This window comes from Miniopterus natalensis, chromosome 11 (assembly GCF_054644295.1).
Source record: "Miniopterus natalensis isolate mMinNat1 chromosome 11, mMinNat1.hap1, whole genome shotgun sequence".
Taxonomy (NCBI): domain Eukaryota; kingdom Metazoa; phylum Chordata; class Mammalia; order Chiroptera; family Miniopteridae; genus Miniopterus; species Miniopterus natalensis.
The window spans coordinates 4,640,727-4,664,569 of record NC_142091.1 but is presented as its reverse complement, the minus strand read 5'-3'; the positions used below and the strand labels follow the sequence as shown (position 1 = coordinate 4,664,569).

Sequence of the window (23,843 nt, the reverse complement as noted above, 5' to 3'; positions counted from 1 at the left end):
ACAAACCACAATCTGGAAAAAAGTATTTGAAACATATTACAGAATGTATCCTTAATTATAAAGAGCACTCTTCAGTTACTAAGAAAAGAATAAACTAATAGGAAAATGGGCAGATAATTTTATCAGGCAATTCCCCAGCCTCACTGATAAAGGTAGGTGAAAATACATTTGGTTGTCAGAAATTTTAGAGATTGATAATACACAGTAGGTATAGTTTGGTTGTGGTAAATGGCTACAGTCAGAAGCTTGTAATGAGTATAAGTTAGGTAAAATATGTTTGGATGGAAATTTGTGAACATGTATCAAAAGTTACATACTTTAAGTATATAACCTTTGACCAACAATTTTGCTTTTAGGAACATGTCTAAAGGAAATAAGTGTACATATGTGAAATGATATATATACAGGGAAATTCATTTTGGCTTCATCATATTGAAAACTTATAAACAACCTAAATATGCATAAACTGAGGGCTGGAGAAATAAGTTACATTTTATTTGCAGCTTTTAAAAATGTGTGTATCTATAATGAAAGATACCCACCATACAGTAAAAGGCATTTATTTATTTGCAGAAAAAAGGCAGTTATAGTTTATATTTATATGTGTCTGTGCATGTGATATGTATATGCTAGAATAACCATGTTAACAGTGGTCGTTTCTGTTGGGCGTGATGAGTACACCTTTACTTCTATTTTGTACACTGATAGCATTGAACTTAATAAAACCAGTATTGTGTCAGAGAAAAAAAATTTCATGTTAGATCCATGTTTAATGTTTTTACCTTAATTTGTTTTGTTTAGTGGAGACTTTGCATAACATTTCCTACATTTAGCCTCTCCGAAAAATAAATTTCATTGTAAAGATTTAGGTCATAATTGGGAAACTAAAAGCAAGTTGAATATCATTTTGGAAATATTTATTTTTTCATCTTTTAAAAGTACATTATGATTTTGACAAATCACTGAATTTGTAATTAAAAGCAAAGAGATACTTTCTGTTTGCAAGACCCTCGACTGTGAAGGATTTGTAAGTCTGTTCAGTGGTACGTTTGGTTGCCTGTCATGGGAATACATTGTAACGCCCTTTCAATCAAGGCTTACTTTGCATTCAAGTTCGTTTTGTTGCTGAGTATGCCTTATGGAATAGTGGAAAAAGTGAGTATTGAATCAGATATATGCATATTTTAATATCTACATAGCCCCACCTGCTGTATTATAACTGGGTATACTCCATATAATAATTCCTGAAATCACATTGCCCATTGTGTCAATAGAATGCATCTCACACACACTGTTTCATTTTCCTGCAGGTGAATGGGACTCTGGTGACTCATTCAAATCACGTGGAGGTGGTGAAGTTAATCAAATGTAGGTGAATGTTATTGTTTTAATTGTTTTCTGAAACCCTGAAGCAAGGATCAGCACATGTTTCCTATAATAGACCAGACAGTATTTTAGGCTTTGTGGGCCCCATGGTTTACTACTTGACTCTGTCGTTGTAGCAGAAAAACAACCATGGACAGTATGTAAATGAATGAACTTGGCTGTGTTTCAATAAAACTTTATTTGCCAAAACAGTCTGTGGGCTAGGTTAAGTCCCTTGGCTAGAGTTTGATGACTCCTGCATTAAAGGAAAGTCTGAGGTGAAAATTCGTAACTAAATAATTGCATTATATGTGGTTGATTATAATATCCTTGTCATCTTGGTAACATTGAAAGCATATATTTGAAAGAAATGTCTAAGCCACCTGAGAGGGAGGAGATTGAGAAACTGGACACAGTGGCCAAATGAACTGGAAAACCTTTAAAAAATTCCCCCGAAGCATAGCACTTGTGACCATTAAGTATAAAAAGAAAAATAGTTTTCAGAACCTCAAACATTGTGAAATAACTTACAGTGAGTTCCATGGTAGGCTTAAATTGCAAACAAGTTGTGAAATACATTTAAAAGTTCTATTGAAAAGTCGAAGAGAAAGATTTTTGTCAATTAAAGGTCAGTTACCTAAAGAAGTCATTTATTTGGAAAGTCTCATTTCTTCTTGATATAAGTGTTGCTGTTTCTGTTTGCATGGAAATTTTTGCCATCCCTTCAGTTTCAGCCTGGGTGAGTCTTTTGTTCTGAGGTGGGTCTCGTGTAGACAGCATATATTTGGGTCTTGTTTTCTTATCCATTCAGCCACCCTCTCTGTCTTTTGATTTAGAACATTTAATCCATTTACATTTAAGGTTATCGATAGTTATTCTTGCCGTTTTCATTCTTTATGGCCATGTTCCTCTCTCTCTCCTTTTTATTACAGCAGTCCCTTTAACATTTCTTGCATTTGCAGGTTTGGTGGTGATAACTTCTTTAGACTTGTTTTTTTTTGTCTGGGAAGCTCTTTATTTCACCTTTAATTTTGAATAATTGCCTTGCTAGATAGAGTAGTCTTAGTTTTAGATCCTTGCTTTTCATTACTTTAAATACTTCATTTGCTTTTCATTACTTTAAATACTTCATGCCATTCCCTCTGGCCTGTAGTGTTTCTGTGGAGAGATCAGCTGACAGTCTCAGGGCAGCGGCCTTGCAGCTCACTGACAGTCTCTCTCTTGCTGCCCTTAAGATTGTCCCTTTGGCCTGGCTGATGTGGCTCAGAGGCTGGTTGAGCATTGACCTGGGATCCAGGAGATTGAGGTTTGGTTCCCTGTCGGGGCACATGCCCGGGCTGCGGGCTCGATCCCCAGGGGGGGCGTGCAGGGGGCAGCCGATCCATGACTCTCATCATTGACATTTCTCTCTCTCTTCCTCTCTGTCTCTGAGATCAATAAAGTCATATTTTTTTTCAAAAATTGTCTTTAACGTTTGCCATTGTAATTATGATGTGTCTTGGGGTGAGTCTCTTTGGGTTCATCTTTTTTTTAATCCTCACCCAGGGATGTTTTTTCGTTGCCTCTCAGATAGTGGAGGGGGGGGACATCGTTTGGGTGCCTCCCGCACTCGCCCTGCCCGGGGCTGGGGTCGAGTCTGCAGCTGAGGGCGGGGTGGAACTGGAGACCCTCAGTAACCACTGAGCCAGACCGGCGAGGGCTCTTTGGGTTCATCTTGACTGGGACTCTCTGTGCTTCCTTCACCAGGTTAGTGAAGTTTTCCGTCATCGTTTCTTTAAACAGGCTGTCTGCTCCTTGCTCACTTCTCTCTCTGGTGTCCCTATGATGCGGATGTTGTAATGTTTAATGTTGTCCAAAGTTTCTTTAAACTGTCCTCATGTGTTTTAAGTGTTTTTCTTTTTACTGCTCCGATTGAGCGTTTTTTCTATCTTTTTTCCAAATTGCTTTTTCAATTCTCTGCTTCATCAAGCCTGCTTTTTAATTCTTTCCAGCATATTCTTGATGTCAGATACAGTGTTCTTCATTTCCAGCTGGTTCTTATTCATAGTTTCAATATCCTTTTTCATGCTAATGTAGTTCCCACTAAGTTTCTTGTAGTTTCCACTGAGTTCTTTTTAGTTCCCATTTAGTTTCTTGTAGTTCTTACTGTTCCTTGGGCATCTTTATAGCCATTACTCTGAACTCGGTGTCTGATAATGTTCTTACCTCAATCTCTTTTAGGTGTTTTTCTGGCTGTCCCTCCTTTCCTTTAATTTGGGGGTTGTTGCTTTGTCTCCCCATTTTATGTGTCTCTTTGTGTTTGTATCTATCAGATATACCTGCTGGGACTCGCAGTCTTCGTGGGGTGGGCTTTTGTAGTGAATGTCCTGTGGGACCCCATTGTGTGGTCTCCTTGAACTCCTGAGGTGGATGTTCTAGGAGTGACCCTTTGTGGGTTCTTTGGGCTCTCCTTTAGCAATTAGGTCTTGATTGTTGTGCCATTTGTGGGTAGGCTCTTCTCTCAGGATGGCTCACTGTAAAGCTCAGCCACAACCATGCTGTGCAAGGTGTTGTACAGGTGCTGACAGGGGAACACAAAACCAAACCAAACAAACAGCATACAGTAGATCCCGACAACAGCACTGCTGTTGAAACAGCACAAAAGAGAAGAGAATTAGGCAAGAGTAAGGAGAACAAAAGCAGTAAACAAAGAAGAGAGGAAAAGATAGTATCACTAACAATAAGATAAAAAATAAAGAGAAAAGCAGCAGAAAAAAAGATTCTGAAAGAAGGGAGAGCAAAAAATACGAGTAGAGAGTAGGAAAAGAAAAAGGTAAAAAAAGATAAGACAGAAAAGAAGAAAAAACACTATGCAGTGGTTCAAAGGAGAGAGAGGTGACGCAAAGAGAGAAAGGGGAAGGGAAGGAAAAGGTGAGGAGAGGAAGGAGGCCAGTGCAGGGAATGAGACGAGAGAGGAGAAGCAACATCAGCAACACTGCTGAGGAGTAAAGGAGGAAAGTGCCGTAAGAGAACAGAATCCAGCCTGGTGAGGTTCGTCCAGGCAGGTGCAGTGCGGAGTTTGTGCTCGCCAATGCCAGGAGCAGTCCACACTTGGATCCTGGAGTCCTGGCGTGCCCGTCAGCCTGAGGTGCTGTAGCACCCCTCCTCCTGTCAGCGACTTTGCCCCCCCAGGGTGCCTGGTCTTCCCAAGAGAGTCTTCAGGGTGGAGCCAGGCTGGCATAGCTCAGGCTAGTGGGCCCCTTACTCAGAGGCTTCACCGTCAGGCACTCCCTGGGGGGACATGAACCTCTGCCTCAAAGCCAGCTCCTCAGCCTCCACCATATCCTGCAACTCTAGTGCCCCCTCAGCTGGCCTGCTGCAGGTTCAGGTTGGATGCATCCTGCTACCTTTTCTGCAGGAGAAGTTTCCGCTGCCCTGGGCTCAGGGTAATTGAATAAAAGAGACTCTGGTGGACAATGTTGCCTGCCCAGCCCACAGGAGGGGCTAAGCATTTCCTAGTCCCAGACAATAGCCTTTGAGGGTCTTACTATTCGAATGATCTGCTCTGAGCTGTTCTCCCAACCCCCACCTAACTGCATCCACTGGGAGCGTCTAGGGCTTCAGAGAGCCAATCCAAACAGTTTTCTGTTGGTGGTGGTGTTCCCAGCCTGCAGGAGAGGCTTCCACCCCTTCTTCCAGGGCCTGGCTGGCTGAACTTGCGGCACTCGGATCAGCCTCCCCACCATGTACTCACAAAGCCCAACTCTTATTCCACTGTCTCCCCAACATAAGCCTTCCTGGGGGGTGCTGTGGGATGCCATCAAAAAAACTCAGCTCTGCTAGGACCAGGCACCCTTGTGCCACATCTCTAAGCAGGACTCTGATCTCTCTGCACATCTGGTCTCAGTAAAGCTGGGGCCGAGAGTCCCAGCTCCGCTCACACTCCCAGCTCTCCTCCGTGCAGGTTCAGCGTCTCGATTTGCCCTGCCACTGACCCCACAGGCTGGACAGTCCTTGGGCTCCACAGGTGGGGGGAGGGGCTCCAACCCCACACTCGAGTTGGAAGAATCGTCTCTCCCTTCCTCATGCAACACCAGTTTAGTCACTTTCTGGGGCTAGGCACATTGCCTTTCAGGAAAGCAGAGGGCCCCTCAAAGCGCCTGCCGGGTGCAGCCCTCAGGCCCCCCTTATTTCTGGAGCCACACAGCGGGGCACAGCCTTTCCATCAGTCAGAGCCGGAGGAGAACCTCACCTGCTAGGCTGCCAGCGTTCGGTGTGCTCCTTCTCTAGGAAGGGACGAACCCAGCCTCCCAGGCAGACACTTCCCCAGGATCCCTCTGCCCGATGCTACACAGGCTTTCCTTCCAGTCTCTGCTGCTCCGGGTTTGAGATTCCGGCATGGGCTCAAGTCCCACACCCCCAAGGGGAGGGAGCTTTGCACTATCCCTCGGGCCTCTCATCCCAGCTCCAGGGGGCCCTCCCTTTCCACGACTCTCTTCCGTATACTGGCCTCTACGTTGTTTCTTCAGTTCTCTTTAGACGAATGTGTCCAGTCAGCTACACTGCTCTTGTTTTCCAAGCTGACCATACGTTGTTTTAGTTGTAAATCAGTCTGTGGCTGGGAGGAAGGGCAGCAGCCTCCTGCTAGTACCCAGCCATCTTGCCCCGCTCTGTGTTCTCCAGGTTTTTAAAATTAAAACTCACTAATTTACTGAGGGTTTCTTCATGTTTTTGTGGGATATTTTTTGTCAGTTTTACTTTGTAAATTAATTTTAAAATTGCATCATTATGTTCCATAAAATTAGTTAAGTTCTGCCTAATTAATATCATCTTAAAATATGACTTTTAAATTTGCATTTAAGAAAGTAATTAAACATAGTTATTAGTAGGTGGTTAATATTAATTCACTCTTTTCTAATTAAAAAATTGGGGGCTATACATTTTATTTGCTTTTAAGTAATATTAGTAGTAACTTGCTATCTGAAAATGACACTGTTCTTTTAGATTCTTATAGGATTTATAAAAAAGACAAATTGGGTTCTTTTTATGTAGATAAGTGGTTAGCAGATGACGGTGCTTTCTCACATGACTGGATGTTTTTAGAATTGTCACAGACTGAGTAGTGAAATGCTATAAAAGCTTTTTTACAATGTTATTTTCGCTTCCCTTTCTTTTATCTCCCCACCCCAAGCTGGTTCCTATGTAGCCCTCACTGTTCAGGGACGCCCACCTGGGATGCCCCAGATTCCACTTGCTGATTCTGAAGTAGAGCCATCAGCCACCGGACGTCTGTCGCCCATCACGACATCCCCTCACTCACCGGGAGCATCGGGGAATATGGAGAGAATCACCAGTCCTGTGCTCATGGGGGTAAGAGTGGGAACACTTCTTTGTAAATGCTCAGTTGCGTAATTCCTTCGCTGTATGTTCAGAATTTTGAAGTATTGAACTGATAAACAAATTTAAGTTCAAGATTCTAAAAAATAACTTTATAATATTCACGTAATGCAGTTGACCCTTGAATAACACGGATGTTTTCAGTGACTACACACAGCAGTGTAAATGGACTTTCTCTTCCTATGTATTTCTTAATAGCACTTTCTTCCCTCTAGCTTACTTTACTGTGAGAATTCAGCATTTAATACAGGTAACATACCTGTTAAAATAGGTGTTAATCAGCTGTTTATGTTATTGGAAAGGCTTCCAGTCAGTAATAGGATATTATTAGTTAAGTTTTGGGGGAGTGAAAGTCACATGCAGATTTTCGACTGCACAGGGGGTTGGCACTCCTAACCCCACATTATTCAAAGGTCAACTGTAATTTGGGATGATTACTGAGTATGGGGATAGGAGATTTAATTCAACAAATATTAAACACCTTCTATACACAAAACAGTTTGCCACTCACAAAAATATTTAAGATATCCTTTGTTCAAGGTCTTTATTATCTTAGAATATATACTTTAAAAGGACACAGGGTTTTTTGGTTACTTGTTTGTTTGCTTGTTTGTTTGTTTTGTGTATTGTTGAGTCCCTAGTGCCTGAAAAAAAATACCTAGTGCTTGGCATATAGTAGGTGCTTAATAAACCTTTGTTTGAGATTGAATCCAGAATATTCAAGTAATTACAAAGGCAGAATGTGACATTAGGGAAAAAATATTAAGTTCTATAAGAATTCAGAGGAGGGAAAAGTACACCCAGTTGTGATAAGGAAGTGCTTGTGGAAAGCTATTTTTTAATTGAGCCTTGAAAACAGGTACCATGTAAGTGGTGGGAATGGAAATGACGGCAACCCAGGTAGAGGAAGGAGAGGTAAAGTCAAGGAAGCACCAAGTGTTTTGGGAAGTAGCTAAGACTCTTCTTCGTCTGGTGCTTGTTAAAGAATTTATGTAGCGGGAGAGGAGCTTGAAAAAAGCAAGGCTATTTCTTTTAAAAAATCACACCTGTCCAGCCCGTCATTGCTCAGCGGTTGAGCATCGACCTAGGATCCAGGAGATCGGGGTTCGATTCCTGGTCAGGGCACAGGCCCGGGTTGCGGGCTCCATCCCCAGTGGGGGGTGTGCAGAAGGCAGCTGATCAGTGACTCTCTCATCATTGATGTTTCTGTCTCTCTCCCTCTCCTTTTCTCTCTTTGAAACCAATAAAGATAAATCAATCAATCAATCAATCAATCAATCCACAACTCCCAGGCTACTTTACATGTAACTAGATAGTCAGTGAGACCCATTAAAATTTCTTTTGAGCAACAGAGTAATGTGATTATAACAAGATTTTAGGAAGACTAATTTGATTAAATAAAGGGTTATGGAACAAGGAGAGATGGCATGTGGTGAGCTAGGGAGCTGCCTTAATATTTCAGGTGGGAAGTACTAGGATGTGAGCCATGCATGGGGACTGGTAGTAAAGATCTAAGGAAGGGAAAGTAGAAGTATTATTCTTATACTTAAGCCAACTTCATTTTCCCAGCTAATATCAGTATTTAATATTTTCTTGAACCTAGTTTAGTAAAAGTGAAAAGGACTGAAATTTCCCTGTAATCTTTTATCTTTAGTGTCATGTCTAAAAGTTTGTCCTTATAAGTGCTGGAAATAAAGAAAATCTTAACAGATATTGAAAATTAGAGCTGGGGCATAACATTATACGTCTTGTTTTCGCTATTTATTTTAGCTTCGCTTTCCCTGTATCAGTTCTTTTTTGTTTGTTGGTTTTTTATCTTTTTCTAGGAGGAAAACAATGTGGTTCATAACCAGAAAGTAGAAATTCTGAGGAAAATGTTACAGAAAGAACAGGAACGGCTACAGGTACTGAATTAGGAAAGGGCTATTTACAGGCCAGTCAGATGTGAGTGGGTATTTCTCATGATCAGTGCCATTGCTGTTTAAGAATAGTCTTCCTATATTTTCTTGACATAACTAACCAATTACCAAAATGTTTTTATAACTTTTCAGTTACTGCAGGAAGATTACAACCGAACCCCTGCCCAAAGATTGCTAAAAGAGATCCAAGAGGCCAAGAAACACATTCCTCAGCTGCAAGAGCAGTTATCCAAAGCCACGGGCTCTGCTCAGGTAGCATCACTGTTAAAAACCCTACCCAACTTTTTGCTGGAGCATAGTCTCCTGTGAATGTGTCAGAGAATGTTGCAGTTGCCTTTTGTAATAGTTACTTTCTAACAGGAGGTCCTTTGTAGGACTTACAGAAATAATGATTATTTAAAAGAAATGTGGACTTTGATTATTGCCTTGTTCATAATTTAATGTTTCTTTTTTCCACAGTAATTTTAAAAAGAATGCTTTGGCTTTGATGTCACAAATTACTAAAATATATTTAGATACATATATTTATATTTTTGAGGTTCCTCCTATAATTATGTTTTTAAGTATGGATATAAGATTTTACAAATTGACAGGTATTGTGCTAAGTACTTGGACAAGCATTTATTTTTCTTAGTCTGCACAGCAGCCCTCTGAGATTAGATACTCTGTTCTTTCCCCCCATTTTACAGATACACTTAAAGAAACTCAGACAGACTAAATAATTTGCTGAGATCATGTAGCTCAGAAGCAATGGAACTGGAATTTAAGCCCAATCTGATGAATTCAAAGCCCATTCACATTCTTAATGACTATATTTTCATTGTAGTTTTAAAATAGATTTCAACAGAATTTGCTACATAGGTATAAGTATGGAGATGATGGTGTCATTAGAAAAAAATAGCTCAGTATTTATATCTCAACCAGATTTATAGTCTGTAATAGTCAGATTTGGGATATGAAAAAAGCTCCTTTTACTTCATTTTAAAGCAAAATAAATTGCCTGTACCATTTAAAACGAGTAGAAACCGTGGATTTGCTCCTCCTCGGTTAGGTCTGTCGGTGAGCAGATTCATGGCACTGAAGGAACTTGAGATCATCTACTCCAATTAAGATGTTTGTGAAAACTAGGGCCTAAACTGGTTTTGTGACCTGTACAAGGTCACAGTTACAAGGTGTCCTGCGTTGCTAGTTTGGTCTACTTTCTGTTATACGTTACTTATTTTTTCATCACTTTCAGTCCCATTAAATAGATGAAGTTTTGAGAATTATACTTCAGTAATGTTGACAGTTTTAAGTTGTCATTACTGAGCAAAGGCAACATTCTTACCCATTTCAAATAGTAAAAATGTGGTTGCTGGTCTAAAAGCTTATAATCATGTTATAGTATTTGTGATTTACTGAAGTTCTAAAGTGTTAAAAGGCAGTGGACCAGATGTTATAGTGTAATAGTCTTTACCAATGGGCAGGAAATAGAAATAATATAATTCAACAAACTGTTTTATCTTTATGTTCTATGTGGAAGTTCAGACTTTCCCCTCTTACTAAACTGTCTTTTGTCATTGCCATTTTACAACCACAGAATTAGTAGTTATTTATGTTTTTAACTTTTAGATCTTTAAGCACCCTTGATCACATCAAACTGGCCAAATTTTAGGAGTCTTCTTTAGATTGCAGCGCAGCTCTGTCTGTTTATGCAGTCCCTAATGAAAGTTTAATGTGTTTGTGTGTGTCTGACCTGTTTCAGGATGGAACCGTAATTATACCCTCCAAGCCTGGAGGTGATACGCCAGCAGTCAGTGAGGTCGAAGCAGACCCTGGGGATGGACTGGGCCGAGTTGACTGTAGCAGTGGAGATGCTTCATGGCCCAGTAGTGACCATGCGGATGTAAGTGTTCCACATCTTTATCTTCTGTTCTTCTTAAAGCCTCTCTTTAGTTTTAAGTTACATGAGTAGAGTTGTGTTCTCTTACTGCTTATAACCTTTTGTCATTGCCATCTTTAATGTAGCAGAAATTCTGAACACTGTGTATGAGCTTTTAATTCCAGAGTTCACGTTTTCCCTTCAACACCCATTGCCAAATGTCTCTTTACAGGAGATGGAATTTCCCAGAAGGCATCTTATTTGAGGGTAGAAAAGTTAATAATGCTAGTGCTTTCTTACTGAACGGAGAGGCCCGTTGTTGATATCTTTAAGAACATGTTAATATTCCATTTGTGGTCAGAGTGACTCAGTCTTGAAATATGGGCACTTTGCATTAAGGAAAGGAAGAGACGTCTTTCTGTTAGACAGGCTTCAATTAGAGCCCATGTTTAGTGACACTTTCTTCATAACCCAGAAATCGCCAGATGGGACATAGATATTTGTTAAAAGATAACATATTTTAAGTTGAATTTACTGTGGCTTCATAGACATATGAATACTTAAAGCTAAGTCCACTGTCACTCAGCATAGCTTTGTAAGTAGCATGCAGTGATAGGAACAAGGACTTACAAGTAGATTGCCCTCTTTAAAAGTAACGAGGAAAGTAGTCTAAACCAGTGTTTTTAAAAATGTTCATGAAATCACTTTGGTTGGAACCAGCATATTAAAAAAAAGAATAGGAAATAAGAGTGCTTTACATGTAGAAGTGGTGTTACTTCTTGTGACTCTTGTATATATATGTATATATGTGTGTGGGTGTGTATATATATGTATACACACGTACAGAGACACACCCACATACTATATTTAACAATGTAAAATTTCTGCCTATAGTTTATCTTAGAAACAGTCTTGAGTCCAGAGCTTTAACTTGTTCTAGCAGTATTGGTTTTGGGAATTCTCATATTCGTTTTTATATTTTAGTGCTACTTCCTTCTGTTTTCATGGCTTGGTTCTACCATTAGATGGCAAGTTTCTGAGGGCACAGGGCCTGTCCTATTACCTTTATGTTTCCAAAGCCTGGCAGATTGTAGGAATTCAGAACAAGTGATAAGAAAGAAAAATTTGAATTCTATTTTGTGTTTAGACGAGTGTTACAATAAAATCTGTGGCATAGATACATACCTTTATAAGAAAGAGAGAATTAGCAAATGTAGAAACAGGCATTCCAATGAATTAAGACTGTTTGACATGTAATTAGTGTTTTTAAGTATTTGAATGAACAGCAGAGTGAATGATTAGAGAGTTTGGGTTTTGTCTTACATGCAAAAGACAGACACAGTCACAAACATGTCAGTGTGGAAGATGAACTGCAGTAGAGACAGGGAGATCTGTGAGAGAGGAAGACTGCTGCCCTGGCTGCTCAGTAGTGGAGTGTCATGCTACACACCAAAAGATTGCAGGCACATCTGTGGTCAGGTGTGTACAGGAGGCAGCCGATCGATGTTTCTAACATTGATGTTTCTCTCTCCCCTCCCCCCATATATAGATACCTATTGAAGATATATATATATATATATATACATAATTATTATTTTCTTAGTCTACCTCCCTTCCTTTCTCTCTAAAAATCAATAAACATATCCTCGGGTGATGATGAGTGCTTGGCTTAGTAAGAAATTAACAAATGTGTGTTGAATGGCTAAAAAATGGTTATCATTTATTGAATACCTGTGTTGTGTAAGCAGTTGTACCTAATACTTTACACACTCTTTTTAGCTCTCATAATAATCTTCAAGAAACAGTATTAGCATTTTATAGATGAAATTGAGACCAAATAAATAAATGGATTATGTAGAAATCCAAGTGAGAGATGATATATTGTAGACTAGGATATTTACTGAACACATAACTAACTAGCTTAACTTCTACATGTGTGTTTTTGAAACTAAGATGTGCTGCTTTTTTTAGCTTATGGGTTTTCATGTTTGTTTCAGTGGTACTATATTAAGATTGTAGGAACCAGTCAGTGTTTTTATCTTTTAAATCAATGCTTTTAATTTTTGCCTCTTTCTGCTCATTTTTGCAGAGTAACCTCCTTGTGGTGTTTGTGATACCATTCTCATTGCAAAATCCCCTGCCTTTGTCCACCTCAGAGGTGACTTTAAAGAATACTCACATACCCAGTTCTCACAAAGAATCATCTAAAATTCAGAGCATGTGCCTGTCTGATTTTCAATTTGTAATTGAGTTAAAAAATATCTTATGAAAAGTTTTAAACCTATTGAAAAGTAGAGACTAGCATAATGGTCCCCTTCATGTACCTAATTACCCAGCCTCAGCAGTCATCAACAGGTGCTCAAACCTCCCATTCTTCACTCTCCACATATTGCTTTTTTTTTTTTAACATATCTTTATTGACTTCAGAGAGAGGAAGGGTGAGGGGGAGAGAGAGAGAAACATAAGTGATGACAGAGTCATCATTGATCGGCTGCCTCCTGCACGCCCCCAACTGGAGATGGGGCCTGTAACCTGGACATGTGCCCTGACCGGGAATCGAACTGCAATCTCCTGGATCCTATGGCTCAGCCGCTGAGCCACACCTGGCCGGGCCAAATATTACATTGTTTTAAAGTAAAATACAAGACATTAGTTCATTAATATGCATCTTTAAGAGAAAAGAAGACTTAAAAATTTAGCCAGGAGAAAGGCAATATGGCCGCAGAGTAGCTGCAGGCTGCGTGCCCTTGCTCCCAGGTAGGGACCAGATTTACAGCTAAAATACTATGCAGTCAACTTGAAAAACCAAGTGAAATGTAGCTGATTGGACAAGAAGCCATGTAGAAACTGGTAAAAGGAGAGGAGTCATGGAAAGGGGTGCCAGCAGCTGACAGGACCAAGGGATATTGACTGCAGAGCTCCCTCCCCCTGGGAATGTGCGGTCTCAACCCCGCTCAGGGATCCCAAACCCCGAGCAGCAGAGATGGCAAGAAGAGCACGTGTGGCATCAGGCAGAGGGAACCAGGGGAATTCTATCTGCCTCGGAGATGGAGACCTCAGCTTCCCAGTGAAGGAGTACTCCTATAATTAGCAGTCCCAGTCTGAGAAGTTTGCTTGGGCTCTTGACTACTGGAAAGGCTCCGCTGCTGTGTTTGGGTCCAGTGGAGGGGCCTGCGTGCTATGTCCAGCAGTGACTTTGTGGGGCCCTTTTCTTTCTTAAAAGGCATTGTGCCAGCCCGACCGGGTGTGGCTCAGCAGTTGAGCATTGACCTAGGATCCAGGAAATCGAGGTCAGGGCACATGCCCGGGTTGCAGGCTCGATCCCCAGTGGAGGGCGTGCAGGAGGGAGCCGATCAATGACTCACCACTGATGTTTCTATCTCTCTCTGTCCCTCTCCCTTCCTCTCTCTGAAATCAATAAAGATATATTAAAAAATAAAAATTAAAAAAAAAAGGCGTTGTGCAGATCCCCAGTTAGTGACTAAACTGTTTGGCTTAGGGAAAGGGGAAAGGATTCTCCCACCTCAAGTGTGGGGTTGGAACCCTTTCCCTGATCTGTGGACCCTCGACTGCTCCATCCTGCTGGGTTGACAGCATGGGGAAGCAGAGCAGGTTGGGGATTTTTAGCCCATGCTGCAGAGTTCAGAGCACAAGTGGAGCTCTCCTGAGATCAGCCACACAGAGAGATTGGAGTTCTGTGGGGAGCTGATTTTATAACCCCTCCTGCTTGGACTGGCAGTATGAGGGCACTGGTTCTGCACAGAGCTGGGATTTTTGGACTGTATCCCCCAGGGGTCTTCTATTGGGGAGACAGGAGCTAGTGCTGGACTCAGTGACTGCATTGTGGGGATGCTGATCTGAACTCCCTGTGAGTTTGGCCAGGCAGCCCCAGGAAGGAGAGGTTGAATTAATCTCCACCACCTGCAGGCTGTGGACACCCCCTTCCCCCCCCCCCCCCCCCCAAACAGGAGACTGGTTCAGCTCTATGAAGTTCCAGATTTCCCTGCTGGGCACAGTTCTGTGCAGGACAATTCAAGTGTGAGACCCTCAGAGGCTATTTTCTGGGACTGGAGGAAGTGCTTAGCCCTCTCCTGTGGGCTGGGCCAACAACATCTTCAACCAAAGACTCTTGATCAATGCTCCCCAGCCCAGAGTAGCTGAAACTGCACCTGCAGAGGAGTGCAGGCTGTACCCAACCTGAATCTGCAGCAAGCCCACTTGGGGGGAACTAGAGTTGGAATCTCTGGTAAAGACTGAGGAGTTTGGCTTTGAAGCAGAGACTGATTTTCCCTCACTGAATGCCTGACCCTGTAATCTACAAACAGAGGACCCATTGGTGTGAGCTAGGTTAGCCTGTGTCCACCCTACAGACTGTTCTCCGAAGGCTCTGGAGGAAGACCAGGAAACCTCATGGGGAAGGCAGAATAGGTGACATGTGAAGACAGACTTCAGGGAGCCTTGGTCCAACCACAGATCTGCCCTCGACTCTAAGCTAAAAGAAGCTAACCCATTTACATAGAATGCCCCCTCCCGTGAAGACATAGGTCAAGTAGATGCAGACACAAACAGTGAACAGAGTGGTAACTACACGCAGGTAGCCCAAGACCAGTTACAAATGTGTGACAGTGACCTGATCTGAAACCCACCCAAAAGGCCCAGAACCTGCATGACCAGTGGTGGGCCTCAGACCATACCAGAGCTCAACCCAACTATACACACAATTGACACACCCAAAGGTGGATCCTGGCAGGCTCCAGACCCAGCTGGAAACAACCTTGCTTTGTGGGGAGCCCCTGCACAGTGTCTAATACATGGTGATAAAGGTTCACCTCTATAGCCACCTAGTCTGAAGGCTTAACGATTGTGCCACTGAGCCCATCAAGACACCTCAAGACTGCACCTGCATAGCAGTTTGTACGCCATGGTCAGGACTGAGCCTCAGAGTCAGCCAACCTGAGAGTCGATCCCAACCACAAAAGGGCCATCAGCAATTAAGACCCAGTTACAACAGCAGGGTCCAAACAACCCACACAAGAGACATTCCTAGAGGATCCAGCTCAAGAGATCAAAGAGGCTCACCGCTAGGAGCCACAGGACACCTACTACAGAGGGCCACCCACCAAGGCTGGGAGTCATAGCAGGGCTATCTAAGACAGAAGTGAACATAAAGTGACAGCCAACATGAGGAGACAAAGAAACAGTCCCCAAATTAAAGAACAAGAGGAAACTCCAGTAAAAGAGCTAAATGAAATGGAGGCAAGTAATCTATCAGAGAGTTCAAGGTAATGGACATAAGGATGCCCAAGGACCTGAGGGCAGCAGCAAGAACGAGAACAGAGACCGTGAGGAAAAGTTGGCTGGAAGGGAAGAGCGCTGTGTCTGAAGCGCAGAAACACCGAGAGCAGGAGCCAGCAGGCTGGGTGGGGCAGAGGGTTGAATCAATGGATTGCAAGACAAACTAGGAAAAAAATTACGCAATCAACAGAAAAATGACAGAATAATTAAAAAGGATAGTTTAAGGGACCTTTGGGGCAACAAGAAACATAACAACATTCACTTCTTAGGGCTACCAAGAGGAGAAGAAAGTGAGCAAGGGATAGAGAACCTGTTTGAAGAATTAATAACAAAACTTTCCTACCCTGTTGAAGGAAAATGTCGCACAAGTCAGGAAGCACAGAGTCCTAATCAATATGAATCAAAATAGACCCACACCGTAACACCATCATAATTAAAATGGCCAAGAGTAAAGTCAAAGAGAGGATCTTAAAGGCAGCAAGAGAGAAACAGTTACCTAGAAGGGAGTTCCCATAGGCTATTAGATGATCTCTCACCAGAAACACTTTAGAACAGAAGAGATGGGCATGATGTATTCAAAGAAATGAAAAGCAAGGACCTATGAGCAAGACTGCTCTATTCAGAAAAGATGTCGTTTAAAACGGAAAGTGAAGAAAAGAGCTTCCAATACAAAAGAAAAGTAAAAGAGTTCATCACCACCAAGCCAGCACTGCATGAATGCTAAAGGGACTGTGTGGAGTAGAGGGGGCAGGGGAATAGGCATTAAAGAAAATGCAATCAATAAGTACCTGTCAAGAGAAACTTTAAATATAAGTGTATCAAATGCTCCAATAAAAGACATAGGATAGCGAGTGGACAAGAAAACACGGTCCCCCGGGCCGGGCGTGGCTCTGCGGTTGAGCATCGACTTAGGATCCAGGCGATCGGGGTTTGATTCCTGGTCAGGGCACATGCCTGGGTTGTGGGCTCAGTCCCCAGTCGGGGGCGTGTAGGAGGCAGCCGGTCAATGACTCTCTCATCATTGATGTTTCTCTCTCTCTCCTTCTTCCTTTCTCTGAAATCAATAAAGACATATTTTTAAAAAGAAAAGAAAAAAAAAACACAGTCCATATATATGCTGCCTGCAAAAGACCCACCTCAAAACAAAAGATACACACAGGCTGAAAGTGAAGGAATGGGGGAAAATATTCCATGCAAATGGAAACAAATGAACAAAAAAAGCTGGAGTAGCAATACTTATATCTGACAAAATAGACTTCAAAATTAGGCCATAAAAGAGATGAAGAAGGTCACTACATAGTAATGAAGGGATTGATCCAACAGGAGGATACATATATGCACCCAATACAGGAGCACCTAATTATATTTAAAAACTTTTGGTGGATTTTAAGGGAGAGATTGACAGCAATACAGGAGTAGTGGGGGACTTGAACACCCAAATGTCATCTGTTGGTAGATCTTCCAGACAAAACATTAACAAAGAAACAGTGACTCTAAGTGACACACTAGATCAGATGGATTTAATGGATATTTACAGGACATTTGATCCCAAAGCAGCAGAATATACATTCTCAAGTGCACATGGGTCATTCTCAAAGATGGACCACATGTTAGGGCACAAAACAGGTCTCAACAAGTTTAAGAAGAATGAAATCGTATCGAGCATCTTCTCAGATCACAATGGCATGAAACAGAATCAACCACAATAAAGAAGGAAACACATTCAAACACGTGATGGCTAAACAGCATGTTCCTAAAGGACAAACGGGCTGCCAGGGAGATCAAGGAAGAAATAAAACATGACCTGGCAACAAACGAAAATTAGTACACAACCCAAAATCTATGGGACATGGTGAAAGAAGTATTGAAAGGGAAGTTCCTGTCATTACAAGCCTACCTCAAGAAGCAAGAAAAATCTCTAGTAAATAATCTAACCCTGGATCTAAAAAATAGGAAAAGAAAAGTAGCAGGAAAAGCTGAGAGTAAGTAGAAGGATGGAAATGGTAAAAATCACAGCACAAAGAAATGACATAGAAAATAAAAAAACAATATAAAAGGTCACTGAATCCAAAAGCTGGTACTTTGAAAGGATAAACAAGATTGATAAACCTTTAGCCAGACTCATCAAAAAACAGAGAGAGGACCCAAATAAATAAATAAATTAGAAATGAAAGAGGAGAGGTAACAACTGACATCACAGAAATACAAATGATTATAAGAAAATATTTTGAACAACTATGCCAACAGAATAGACAACCTGTTCAAAATGGGCGAATTCCTAGAAACATACAGTCTTCTAAAAATCAGGAAGAATCAGAAAACATAATAAATGGATTAAAAACTAATGTAATTGAAGCAGTAACCAAAAAACTCCCAGCAAAAATGTTGGTCCAGATGGCTTCACGGGGGAGTTTTACCAAACATTCAAAAAAGAACGAACACCTATCCTCAAACTATTCCAAACAATTCAAGAGGAAAGAGGACTTCCAGGCTCTTTTTACAAGGCCAACATTATTCTAATTCCAAAACCCTATAAAGACACTACAAAGAAAATTATAGGTCAAAATCCCTCATGAACATAGATGCTAAAATCCTCAAAAAAATATTAGCAAATCAGACCCAGCAATACATTAAAAAGATCATATACCGTTACCAAGTGGCATTTATTCCATGGATGCTAGTTTGGTACAGTATTTGCAAATGAATGAACGTGATAGATCACATAAACAAACTGAAAGACAAAAATCGCATGGTCATATCAATAGATGCAGAAAAAGCATTTGACAGAATCCAGCACCCATTCATGATAAAAACTCTCAGCAAAGTGGGAATAGAGGGATCATACCTCAGTGTAATAAAGGCCATATATGACAAAGCCAACATCATACTCAATGGGCAAAAACTAGAAGCATTTCCTTTAAGATCAGGAACAAGACAGGGGTGTCCACTTTAACCACTGTTATTCAACATAGTACCAGAAGTTGTACCATAGCTATCAGCAAAGAGGAAGAAGAAATAAACAGCATCCAAATTGGAAAGGAGTAAGTAAAACTGCCATTATTAACATGATACTGTATATAGAGAATTCAAAAGACTCAACCAAAAACTACTAGATTTAATAAATCCGAAGTGTTGCTGGATATAAAGTCAACATCCAAAAATCAGTGGGATTTTTATATACCAAAGATGAATGATCAGAAATGGATGCTAAGAAAACAGCCCCATTTACTATTGCAATAAAAAAAATAATAACATACTTAGGAATAAATTTGACCAAGGGGTTAAAAAACCTGTACTCAGAGAACTATATGACACTGAAGTAAGAAATAGAGGAAGATACAAGCAAGTGGAAGCATATACCATGTTCATGGACTGGGAGAATTAGCATCATTAAAATGTCCATACCTCCCAAAGCAATCTATAGATTCAACACAATTCCTCTTCAGATACCAATGACATATTTCACAGATCTAGAAAGAAATTTCCAAAAATTCATATGGACCCAAAAAAGACCCTGTATAGCCTCACTAATCTTGAGAAAGAAGAACAAAGTTTGAGGGATCACAGCACTGGATATTAAACTATACTACAAGGCCATAGAAATTAGAACAGCCTGGTTTCCACATAAGAACAGGCATATAGGCCAATGGAACACAACAGAAAGCCCAGAAGCCAACCTACACTTTTATAGTCAATATTTGAGAAAGTAGGCAAGAACATATACTGGAGTAAAGACGATCTCTTCAATAAATGGTGTTGGGAAAATTGGTCAGATGCGTGCAAAAAAAGGGAAACCAAACCACCAACTTTCACCACACACAGGAATAAACTTGAAATGGATAAAAGACTTAAATGTAAGTCACAAAACCATAAAAATCTTAGAAGAAAACATAGGCAGTAAAATTTCAGACATCTTTCTTAGCAACATATTTGCCAATAGGATTCTGAAGGCAAGGGAAACCCAGGAAAAATAAACAAATGGGACTGCATCAAGCTAAAAAGATCCTGCACAGCAAAGAAACCATCAACTAAGTGAAAAAAGAACCCACTGTGTGGGAGAACATATTTGCCAACGATGCATCTGATAAAGGGTTAATATCCAAAGTATATAAAGAACTCATACAACTCAACACCAGGAATACAGTCAATTCAGTTAAAAAATGGGCAAAGGGCCTGAATAGACACTTCTCCAAAGAAGACATACAGACGGCCAAGAGACATGTGAGAAAAAGCTCATGTTGCTAATCGTCAGAGATGCAAATTTAAAACCACAGTGAGGTGTCACTTCACACCTGTCAGAATGGCTACTATCAATATATCAACAAACAGCAAGTGCTGGCGAGGCTGTGGAGAAAAGGGAGCCCTAGTACACTGCTAGTGGGAATGCAGACTGGTACAACCACTACAGAAAACAGTGTGGAGTTTCCTCAAAAAATTAAAAATGGAGTTGCCTTTTGACCCAGTGATCCCACTTCTGGGAATATATCCTAAGAATCCTGAAACACTAATCAGATAGAATATATGCACCCCTGTGTCTGAGCGTTCATTATTAGTGTATAAAAATGCCATGGATTTCTGGTGGTTGATTTTGTATCCTGCTACTTTGCTGAATTCATTTATTAAATCTAGTAGGTTTTTTGGTGGAGCCTTTAGGGTTGTGTATGTACATAACTTCCTCCTTTCCAGTTTGGGTGCCTTTTATTTTTTCTTCTTGGCTGATTGCTGTGGCTAGAACTTCAGTACTATGTTGAATGAGTGGTGGGTGGACATCCCTGTTTTGTTCCTGTTCTCAGGAGAAATGGTTTTAATTTTTGCCCATTAAGTATGATGTTGGCTGTAGGTTTGTCATATGTGGCCTTTATTATGTTGACGTATGATCCTTCTATTCCCACTTGGCTGAGAGTTTCTATCAAAAATGGGCGTTGGATTTTGTCCAATGCTTTTTCTGTGTCTATTGATACAATCATGTGATTTTTGTCTTTCACTTTGTTTATGTGATGAATCACATTTATTGATTTGCAAATATTTTCCAACCTTGCATCCCTGGAATAAGTCCCACTTGGTCATAGTGTATGATCTTTTTAATATATTGCTGGACCCGATTTACTAACATTTTGTTGAGGATTTTAGCATCTATGTTCATCCGGGGTTTGGGCCTGTAATTCTCTTTCTTTGTCGTGTCTTTTTCTGATTTTGGAATTAGGATAATGCTGGTGTCTTAAAAGGGCTTGAAAGTGTTCCTTCCTCCTGGGTTTTTTGGAATAGTTTGAGGAGTGTAGGTGTTAGTTCTTTGAATGTTTGGTAAAACTCCCCTGTGAAGCCATCCATCCGGGGCATTTGTGTGCCTGGAGCCCTTTGATTATTGTTTCAACTTCATCAGCAGTTACCGGCCTATTCAAATTTTCTGACTCTTCCTCATTGAGTTTTGGAAGGTTGTATGTTCCTAGGAATTTGTCCATTTCATCCAGGTTTCTAGCTTGGTGACATACAGTTAGTTGTTCATAGTATTTTCTTACAATCCTTTGTATTTCTGTTGGGTCAGTTGTTATTTTACCTCTTTCATCTCTGGTTTTGTTTATTTGGGCCCTCTCCTTGTTTCTTGATGAATTTGGCCAAAGGTTCATCAGTCTTATTAAAGAACCAGCTCTTGGTTTCATTGATCTTTTGTATTGTTTTTTTAGTCTCTGTGTCATGTATTTATGCTCTGATCTTTATTATTTCTTTCCTTCTACTTACCCTGGGCTTTTCTTGCTGTTCTCTTTCTAAGTCTTTAAATTGTAGGGTTAGATAGTTTACTAAAAAGGTTTCTTGCTTTTTGAGGCAGGCCTGTAATATTATGAACTTCCTTCTCAGGACTGCTTTCATTGTGCCCCATAGATTTTGGGTTGTTGTGTGTTTATTTTCATTTGTTTCCAGGAAGTTTTTTATTTCTTCCTTGATCTCATTGATAACCCATTCATTGTTTAATAACATGCTATTTAGCATCCGTGTGTTTGAATGTTTTTTAGTCTTTTTATTGTGGTTCATATGTAACTTCATGCCATTGTGATCCAAGAAGATGCGTGATATGATTTCAGTCTTCTTGAATTTGTAGAGACTTGTTTTGTGTCCTAACGTGTGGACTATCTTTGAGAATGACCCATGTGCACTTGAGAGGAATGTATATTCTGCAGCTTTGGGGTGAAATGTTCTGTAAATCCATCTGTTAAATCCATCTGATGTAGTGTGTCATTTAGGGTCACTGATTCCTTGTTGGTTTTTTCGTCTGAAACATCTATCCAGTGATGTCAGTGGGGTGTTAAAGTCCCCTAGTATGACTGTATTGCTGTCAATCTCTTCCTTAAAGTCCTCCAGAAGTTGTTTTGGTATATTTAGGTGTTCCTATATTGGGTACCTATATGGTTACAAGCGTTATATCCTCTTGTCTTGATCTCTTTAGTATTATGTAGTGACCTTTCTTTCCTCTTGTTATGGTCTTCATTTTGAAGTCTGTTGTGTCTAATATGAGTGTTGCTACCCCAGGGTGTTTTTTTCGTTACCATTTGCATGGAAATTTTTTTTACATCCCTTCACTGTCATCCTGTGTGAGTCTTTTTTGCTGAGGTGGGTCTCTTGTAGACAGTATATATATGAATCATGTTTTCTTATCCATTCAGCTACCCTGTGTCCTTTGATTGGAACATTTAAGCTGTTTACATTTAAGGTTATTATTGATAGGTCTTTATTTATTGCCATTTTAATTCTTTTTTTTTAATGTATCTTTATTGATTTCAGCAAGAGAAAGGGAGAGGGAGAGAGAGAGATAGAAACTTCAAGGATGAGAGAGTCATTGATCGGCTGCCTCCTGCACAGCCCCCACTGGGGATTGAGCCCGAAACCCAGGCATGTGCTGTGACCGGGAATTGAACCCCAATCGCCTGGATCCTAGGTGGATGCTCAACCACTGAGCCACTCCCTGCCGGGCGCCATTTTAATGGTTTGGTGGTGATAAGCTCCTTTAGCCTTTTTTTGTCTGGGAAGCTCTTTATCACCATCTATTTTAAATGATAGCCTTGCTGGATAAAGTAGTCTTGGTTTCAGATCCTTGCTTTTCTATACTTTGTAAGCTTTGTGCCACTCCCTTCTGGCCTGAAGTGTTTCTGTTGAGAAATCAGCTGACAGTCTAATGGGAGCTCCGTTTGTAAGTAACTCTCTGTCTCTTGCTGCCTTTAAGATTCTCTCTTTGTCTTTAACATTTGCCGTTTTAATTATGGTGTGTCTGGATGTGGGCCTCTTTGGATTCATCTTGCTTGGGATTCTGCTTAAGCTTTTATCTCATGTTTTTACCTTCCCCTAATGGCGAAAATGCCTGCATCCATTATTTCATTAGTTTTTTCAAAATGATAATATTATGGTTTTGTCATTTCTCCTTTACATACTAGATGGAATTACTGTATAAAGGATAGTTTTCCCTTAATGGTCTTTAGATTACCCTAAAATACTGCTTCTGTAGGAAATTCGGGTGCCTGTTTGACCCTCTCCGTCACGCGTCTGTTTTAGAAGCGTGGGTGCCCTGACAACTCCAGAGGCTCCAGCGTGGGGATGCATGTGCAAACTCACTCTTGTGCATGATACTTTGTGTTCATAGACTTTAACATACTGGCTTAGTGTATTTCGTTCCATCGCAGTCATTATACTTTTTTATGCTTAAATTGTTCTTTTTTTGGCCAGTGGAGCCCCCTCAGATTGTCTTCTGTATTCTTTGATATGACTCCCCAGTAGATTGGGTAGTTTTACCATTTTCTCCACCTCGTGGTATTTTGGTATTTGTACAGATAGCATGTATCTTCCCTGCTGGCAGTCACACACAAGTCTCTTGTGATTTATTTTCAATTGCTCTGAAGAGTGGCTCCCATTTCTTTGGTGTATTCCCTGTCTCCCAAAATTGTGTTTTGCATAAGGTCATCAAACACACCATGTAAATTTTATAAAAATACACGTATCCGTTTCACATGAGCTAGTAACAGCAAAATAGAAGCTTAATTTCA

General features: G+C 40.7%; 1 protein-coding gene across 3 annotated transcripts in view; it reads left to right on the top strand.

The window, feature by feature from the left end:
* The window catches only part of ARHGEF12 (Rho guanine nucleotide exchange factor 12), a 167,595-nt gene that overhangs the window by 84,460 nt on the left and 59,292 nt on the right, over positions 1 to 23,843 (top strand). For all 3 annotated transcript variants that reach the window (XM_087821473.1, XM_087821472.1, XM_087821471.1), the window contains 5 exons: positions 1,311 to 1,368; positions 6,536 to 6,714; positions 8,568 to 8,645; positions 8,793 to 8,912; positions 10,405 to 10,545. In XM_087821473.1, the coding sequence (XP_087677599.1) occupies positions 1,311 to 1,368; positions 6,536 to 6,714; positions 8,568 to 8,645; positions 8,793 to 8,912; positions 10,405 to 10,545 (576 nt within the window). The remainder of the gene's footprint in view (positions 1 to 1,310; positions 1,369 to 6,535; positions 6,715 to 8,567; positions 8,646 to 8,792; positions 8,913 to 10,404; positions 10,546 to 23,843) is intronic.